The sequence below is a fragment of the Brassica oleracea genome, chromosome C5 (assembly GCF_000695525.1).
Source record: "Brassica oleracea var. oleracea cultivar TO1000 chromosome C5, BOL, whole genome shotgun sequence".
In the NCBI taxonomy this organism is placed as follows: domain Eukaryota; kingdom Viridiplantae; phylum Streptophyta; class Magnoliopsida; order Brassicales; family Brassicaceae; genus Brassica; species Brassica oleracea.
In genome coordinates, this window is record NC_027752.1 from 39,354,765 (window position 1) to 39,363,153 (window position 8,389).

The 8,389-nt window shown below is 37.4% G+C and overlaps 1 protein-coding gene across 1 annotated transcript; it reads left to right on the plus strand.

Annotated features, from left to right (window-relative positions):
• Window positions 1–451: 451 nt before the first annotated feature.
• On the plus strand, window positions 452–1,868 carry LOC106343747. Its single transcript, XM_013783044.1, has 3 exons — window positions 452–763; window positions 1,100–1,305; window positions 1,391–1,868. Exons 1-3 carry the CDS (start codon window positions 674–676, stop codon window positions 1,620–1,622), a joined length of 528 nt encoding a protein of 175 aa, XP_013638498.1. The 5' UTR covers window positions 452–673; the 3' UTR covers window positions 1,623–1,868.
• Window positions 1,869–8,389: the final 6,521 nt, after the last annotated feature.

Here is an 8,389-nt window from a genome sequence, read left to right on the forward strand (position 1 = left end):
AAGAAGAAGAGATCAGACAACCGGGATAAACGAAAGATGCTCAACCAGAACCATCTTTACGCTTGATCGAGTCAAACACAGACTCACGTTTCCAATAGAATCAATCGTCTTCAATCATCCCTCAACCATCGAACATCGAAACCGAGGAAGGAGAGTCGATTGCAAAGGGGAAGAACAGAAACGCCGGTCAAAAGAAACCGGGATAATCCCGGTGAGAGCCGCCGTCAACACCAAAGGGGCATGACACGGAGACAAAAGCCGGCGAAGCGGAACTGAGGAAGCCACCGCCACCCAGAAACAAAAGCCAGCCGTCCAACGCCGGAGGAGAACGCGAGAACGCCGGAGACAAAATCCGGTCGGTTGAACCGAAGCCGGAGAACTAAAAGGATGATGTCTCTCACTCTCAAACAATCTCTAACCTCTCTCAAAGATTTTTTCAATTGATAAGAGAAGAAGAAAAACGAGAGAGAACTCTCTCTCTAGGAGAGGAGAGAGACCATCCCGACTTTTCATTCTCTGATCATTCTTATAACTCCTTTCTTTTACTAAATAAACAACATTTATTGTCAACGGTTATCCATCTTGTTGTACCTTCAAGAGAAAGAAAGAAAGAAAGACCAACTCATCAGAAAGCTACTTGAGAGAGAGAGAGTGAGCTCTGAGGAAATCATCAATGGCTTCGAAGCTCGTAGTCATAATTGTGTTCATCCTCGATCTCATCGCCGTTGGTTTAGCCATTGCCGCCGAGCAGAGAAGAAGTGTCGTAAGTCCCATACTCTCTCCTCTCTGAATTCTTCCTTAGTTGATAGGTTTTGGTTTATTTCATCTTGAGAATCTCTCGACTAAGTAGTTCTTGAAACTCCACAGCCTTGTTTGTTCTCTATTCAAGAAACTGTTGGATGCCAAGTGTGAACAAGCAGTACTATAGAATTATATCATTTTTAGATAAACTTGGAAGGATACAGATGCATGATTTTGATTCATGACCTAGAATTTTCTACAGAGCTTAAAATTTATTAATAGTATGTATTGGCTCTGCAGAGTTTTTTCTTTATGTTCTTTTAAGCGGTTTATACAAAAGTAGGCTTTGTTTTGACAGGGAAAAGTTGTAACGGACACTGAGAAGACATATGAGTACTGTGTGTACGGCACGGACATTGCTACAAGCTATGGAGCTGGTGCGTTCCTTCTCCTCTTTATAAGCCAAGTCCTTATCATGAGTGCTAGCCGTTGCTTCTGCTGTGGGAAGTCCCTTAACCCCGGCGGTTCAAGAGCTTGTGCCCTCCTTCTCTTCCTCATTTGCTGGTAACCAACACACAACTCTTCCCCATATAAGTCTTTATAATTTTCAGATTGTGGTTTGATCCTTTTTATTACTATTCTCTTGCAGGGTATTCTTCCTGGTCGCTGAGGTATGTTTGCTTGCTGCATCAATCAGAAACGCGTACCACACACAATACAGAACGATGTGGAACATCGAAAACCCGCCAAGCTGTGAAGTTATAAGGAGAGGTGTGTTTGCCGCTGGTGCTGCTTTTACCCTCTTCACCGCTATCGTCTCTCAGTTCTATTACGTTTGCTACTCTCGTGCTAGAGATGCTTACCAGAATCCGTCCTACTAAACATTGTCATACTTTTACAGCAAGTTATGTTTAGGCTTCAAAGTGTTGGAAACTATCTTCGTGTGGGCAGTGAGTTTGTTTAGTTTCCAGTGTTACTTATCCGATGTGATGTTAAAAATTTGATGGTGTCTTTGAGGATACATTGAGAAGTGATTGTTTTTTGTGATCGTGTGTCTCGTAATGTAAGGAGTAGAAAACATGCTTTGTGAATCGTTGTTTTTTTTTTAGGTGTTCAAAAAAAAATGAATCGTTGTTTTTCTTTTGGTATGGTTAACCGTTCTGGTTTTGCTTGATTTGGGAATTGAACTAGTACTGAGATTTATCCGGTTAAGTTCTGTTTTGAAAACAGAAAATGAGGAGTTTGGTACTCCCTGAGGAATTGAACTAGCACTGAGATGTTTCAATTGGTGGAAGTAATGAGATTCATTTCATCATCAGTCAAGTCTTCTGTAACTCTCAATGCTTAATCTTTTTCTTCTTCTAATCCGTCTTATTTAATTCACACATTTTTTTCCGCGATTAAGCCCTTCTATTATGGCTCACAGTATAAAATTCAGTAAAAACATGAAAAAGCTTTTGATATATTTTTCTTCACTGATGCAATATTTATTGGTGATGTCATTAATTGGTGTGTCAATAAAAACAAATCTATAGATGAAATCAATGCAGACTCAGAATCTCCGTAGTGGGAAGAACTATCATGATGTCATTAGTGGAAAAAGTGAATAAAATGTGTCGTTTGATCTCTGTAATCCTTTTCTATAGATCTCATTAATTTCAACTTTTATTTACATTTCACAAGTTTTATTTTCAGTTTCAGCTACCATTTCATACTTTCGATTCTTTTGAATTCGAGCTTTCAGTAGATGGATTTATTTCAGGTTCGTGTTGGGCTGGGCTTTTCTGCCCATAGCGACATCTCTTTGGATATCAAATTCGAAGTTACATGCACTGTTATGGCCCCAACTTGTAAGAGTAATTGTTGACTATGACTACGGATAGAGCCTGGAAAATCAAAGTCTATTTTCATTTCGTTGTTGAAGATTAAATATGAAATACCGAATATCATAGTATATATAAGTATTGACAATTTAGCAGCAAGGCGTTAGGCATTAGGACAGTATAACTATGAGAAAAATAAAAATAAAAAACAATTGGTGGCATAACAATAATAATCCAACACATGCGTCATCATAGCACATGACCACTAGTACATTGTGATATAGGATACCAATTTACAAACAATTATCAATAACGTATATTTAATTCAATAATATGAGCGGAATATTTATATATTTTAAAATTTCTGAATTATAATGGGGGTTTAGTTAATTTTAAAAAATTCCAAATTTCAACTTTAGTTAACAAAAAGTTTTTTTTTGTTTTTTAACTTTAGTTAACAAAAAGTTTGTTAAAAAAAAGTTAACAAAAAGTAAAACCTTCTTCTGGGGGTTTTATAAGTTATAACCCACGGGTTATAGCCAAAATCTATACAAAAATCTATACATGCTCCACGCCTCCAAGTACAAACTTAATACTTACACATGCACGTTCGCATACATATTCACATCTAATCATACAATACATTGTGTGTATTTATCGCTTGTATCCACACATTACACGAACGTAGTTACGTATGTTTGTCATGTGGGAAAATGCGTTTTGCATTTTTTTATTAGTTAAAATTTAATTTTCAGAGGATCACCAGAGAGAAACTTAATGATTGCTCACACCCATTTGTCCTTTGCTAGATCTCAGATACTGTTAAGCCACATTTTCCTCTGTACTTTCTCTTGATTTTATAATCAGTTTAACATCTTAAAAACTGACTTAAGTATTTGATCAAAAAAAAAAAAAAACTGACTTAAGTGTCTTCTCGTATACTTGAGTAGTCACCTCCAAGTAATTTTAAAAACGACAATGCATTACCGTGACTTGTTAATTTAATGAACTGCCACAGATATAAAAATATTATAAACAATATAGCCATCAAAAGGCCTCTTTGATGAGAAGGTGTAAGCTGCATGTCGGTATATGTTTTTTTCTCTGGATTGTCTTAATAAACAAACTAGTTAAAAAGTCTTAATAAACAAATAGATCCTGGCTTATATACACAAGGCTCGAATCTCTTTTATACCCTCTAAAACTTGAGTGATTCTGCATTACTGTTTTGTGATTTTGCAGGTACGTAAGACTGTAAGAGTATCAATGCTTAAAATTCACGTAAAATCACATTTTATACTGCCCAATATATACATTATATATGCTTTTATATGTTTACTGGTTTCGACTGGGTACAAATTTCAGTCATTGTAGAGGACAAGCACAATATCTAGATTCTAGATATGATTACAAGATCATACTCGATCGCTTCAGAAAAAAAATGTTATGAACTTATGATTAGGATAGTTAAATTGATGGATTCATCAGATTCACACACACACATATATATATATATATAGATGTTGAATAGAGAATGATATATATCCTACTAAAGAAATAATGCGATAATGACTACAATTCGACACCTAAATCCTAATACAATTCTATCTTATCCGATCCTAATAGTTTTTCTTGTATCAAACTAAGCTAATTAATATATAGATGTTGAGATAAGAAAATACTATGAAGATTTATCTTATAAATGTAAGAAAATCAAAACAACTATATCATAATAGCATGTCTCTATACAAGAAAGTTACATGTGTGCGTCTATTTCTATCCAAACAAGAAATATATGGTCAACCCCTATTTTTGCCCCAACACAGAAAATTCTACCATAAATGGAAGGAATTATCTACGCAGTTTTACATTCGTAGCCGATAAGAACACAAAAGGTCAATGAAATTTCCGACATTTGCATAAAGATAAGTAAAAAGAAAGCACGATAATTTTTGCTTGGTCATGATTTGTCTTCCCGTTTGTTAATAGTTACGAGTGACCTCAACAATATGTGTGTAGGGCTCGCTTAGCTTTCACAAATATAGACACATGTTGACAATATTTGCGAACGGCCTCGAGAATTCCATAGAGAACACAAGCTGCTATATATTGTTACGTGGGGAAAAATGAACATGTTTGAAATAAAGTGATTTAAAATGAATAATGTATATAATGTTGATTTATTATACTCCATATGTTTCAACTGACGACAACGAATGAATAAAGTTATGCCAACGAGCTCTAAATAGAGGTTGGTGGGTGCGCTCCCTGGTATAAAAATAGCACGAAACTGTCCTCCGATCAATCATTTTTTGTTTGCGGACGACACGATGTTTTTTGGGAAATCTACAGCAGCGAATTGTGCAACACTCCTCTCTATCCTCCGCAGATACGAACTTGCATCCGGGCAGTGTATCAACCATGAGAAGTCGACCATCACCTTCTCCTCGAAAACTTCTTCAGAAGCAAGAAGAAGGGTCAAAACGGAGCTGAATATTCCTAATGAAGGTGGAATTGGGAAGTATCTTGGACTACCGGAGCATTTCGGACGGAAAAAATGAGACATCTTTGCGAGCATAGTGGACAGGATCAGACAAAGGGCGCATGGATGGACGTCGAGATTCCTGTCCGGAGCGGAGAAAATGGTGCTGCTAAAGTCAGTATTGGCTGCGATGCCCACCTATGCGATGTCATGCTTCAAGCTACTGGTATCCTTGTGTAAGCAAATTCAGTCCGTCTTCACTCGGTTCTGGTGGGATGTGAAGCCGGATCTCCGGAAAATGAACTGGGTCTCATGGGATAAACTCACATTACCGAAGAGCGCTGGAGGACTTGGCTTTAAGGAAATTGAAGTCTTTAATGCTGCCCTGCTAGCGAAGCATACATGGAGATTGCTCAAAAATCCAGACTCGCTGCTAGGCCAGACTTTACTCAACAAATATTGTCGAGATGAAGTGATTATGGAATGCTCTTCCCCAAACTCTGCCTCACACGGGTGGCGTGGCATTTTGGCTGGCCGAGAAGTAATAAAGAAAGGGCTAGGATGGGCTGTGGGAGATGGCAAATCTATCAGTATCTGGCACGACAAATGGCTCTCGACGTCGCAACATCTCTGTCCAATAGGCCCTACCACAGCTCTCTCCCAACAGGCACGAGTGAATGAGCTGATGCTTCCTAACTCTGTTACTTGGGACGTACGGAAGATTAGAAGCTTATTGCCTCAGTACGAAGACCTCATCTTGAAACTAGTTCCTAGTTCCTGTTCAATGAAAGATGAGAGGGTGTGGTTACTGGAGAGAACATGCGAGTACACTACGAAGACGGGCTATGCCGTGGCAAAGCTCAACGCTCCAAACAACCAGAATGATTTCAAATGGAGGCAATGCATTTGGAATGTAAACTGCTCCCCCAAATTGCAGCACTTTTTATGGAAACTGAAGAATGATGCAATCGCAGTAGGGGACTCGCTAAAAAAATGAGGTATTCAGGTGGAAGGGCAATGTAAGAGATGTGGAGGCGCAAAAACAACACTACATGTCATGTTCTCTTGTCCTTTTGCTAAGAATGTTTGGAATTTGGCTCCCTTGTGACATGTACCTTGTATCAATGCAGGGTCGTCGATGGGAGACCTCCTACATCAGTGCACGCGGCTTCAAAATCTACCACCTACGGGTCTCGAGCTCCCCTTATACCCATCGATCATGTGGGTTTTATGGACAATTAGAAACCAGCTTTTGTTTGAGGAAAAGTCTTTCTCGGAAACAGAGGTACTACTGAAAGCGATTAGAAGTGCAAAAGAATGGCAAGATAGCCAAATCGCAAAACAGAACCCTGTTTCAACCAAAGACTACACGCCTTGTGAGGCACAACCTCAACAAAACCCAGCTGCACACCAATGCTACTCGGACGCAGCATGGAACAGCTCTTCGTGTGAAGGAGGCTTGGGCTGAATCTGTTTGGAGCCTAACGGGGTAATACGCTTTACAGGTTCAGCTCCACGACAATTTGTGGCATCTGCACTTGTGGCTGAAGCTCTTGCGCTCAAGACAGCCATAGAAGAGGCTGTGTCTTCCGAAATTCAAGACATGATCTGTTTCTCAGATTCTAAGTGTCTAATCTCTCTTATCACTGGAAACAAGTCGGTGATTGCTTTGAAAGGGATACTCCATGACATCAGTGTTGAGTGATTCCCTAAACTCTATCTCCTTTAAGTTTGTATCTCGGAGTTGTAATGTAGAAGCTGATCGGCTAACAAAGGATGCTCTGTTTGAACTTTTCCTTAACTCCTTGGTTCTTGTAAACACTGGTTCTAAGAACTAATTATCTACGAAAGGTTTGACAAAAAAAAAAAAAAAAGTTGGTGGGTGAGAATGATTCAGACCATTTAATTCCTAACGGTTTTGTGTATCTTTACTGATAATAATTTTATTTTAATATTTTAACATAAATTAGTTAGACACCTATTTACAAATTACAAAAGATAATAATAGTTGTTGACTTTATTATCGTCTTTTCCTTTTCTTCGATAAGATGTGCCTGTAAGCTATATAACCTATGTGTAGTTTTTATCCTCCGAAGCTACTTGGATACTTGAGCCTGTTTCTTTTCCTTTTACTTCGAGAATATTTGAACGTGGTAAGTTCAGAAAAAACATAGTTTGATTCTCATTCATTTTTAAAGTAGCCATAGGATAAATTTCCGTTTAAATTCAAAGGAACAAACAAACTTACCCAAATATATAATTGTTTATAACGTTATCTGCCGAAAACAGTCGTTTATAACGTTACGTTATCAAACGTTACGTTATCATAAGGTAATCTCGCGCACTATAACAGACTGAATATGTTTTACTAATTAAGTTTTGATAGCTAAACGTATTATAAGTGAGGATCAAAGACAATCAATCATATGTGATTTCAGGTTTATTTTTCTGTTTCAAAACTAGTATTACTGTGATGTAATACTCGAGGTTTGGGTTCTCTTTGATTACAAATGATCATATGTTTTTGGGTTCTTTGAAACAACTTTCAGTTACAATACAAGTATTACACATTGGAAGAACAAAAGAATGGGGAGAAGAAGAGGGACGTAGCTGATCTAAAGACACTGACAAGTTTTACTCTCTATTTTTGTAATAAATATTTTTGTTACTAATTTCTTATTTCATTATCATATCACCCTAATTATTTAATTATTTATTTATTCATTTAATTATTTATATATATGTCGTACCAGTTCCAGCTTTTGATTTTGACCCAAGGAAATGTTTCACTTTAACAACATCTATACGGTGTTAAAATAGAATAAAAAATAACAACATCTATACAAACAAACAAGAATAATATTATTATTTTTTGGTAAAAAACAACCACTTGATAAATTTGATAGAAGATTTGTGAGAATGTGTTGTATATTTTTTATTACTTACACCACTATATATAGTGGTTCATACAAGGTGGAGTCAAATGGAGAATTGATTACAAAGATACTCTACATAATGACATGGTCAAACTCATAAAGACATAAGGTTGAATGGGTCTTCCATGTGGCTGGATGTAAACCCCCAATGGGCTCTAGTCTTGAACTTGTATGGTCTAGGTTATGAACCATCCACTTCATGATTCATAACACTCCCACTTGGATGCCATAACCATATAGGGTTTGTAACATGCTAATGTTGCCTCATTAAAACCTCTCCCGGAAAACCCAAAACCCAATGTGGTAAAAAGGGAAACCAGAGAAAGGAAAAATAGTACAACACACATTACTCCCCCTGATTTGGACATCACTGAAGGTCCTTGAGTCTACGCGTGTCAATCTTGCTA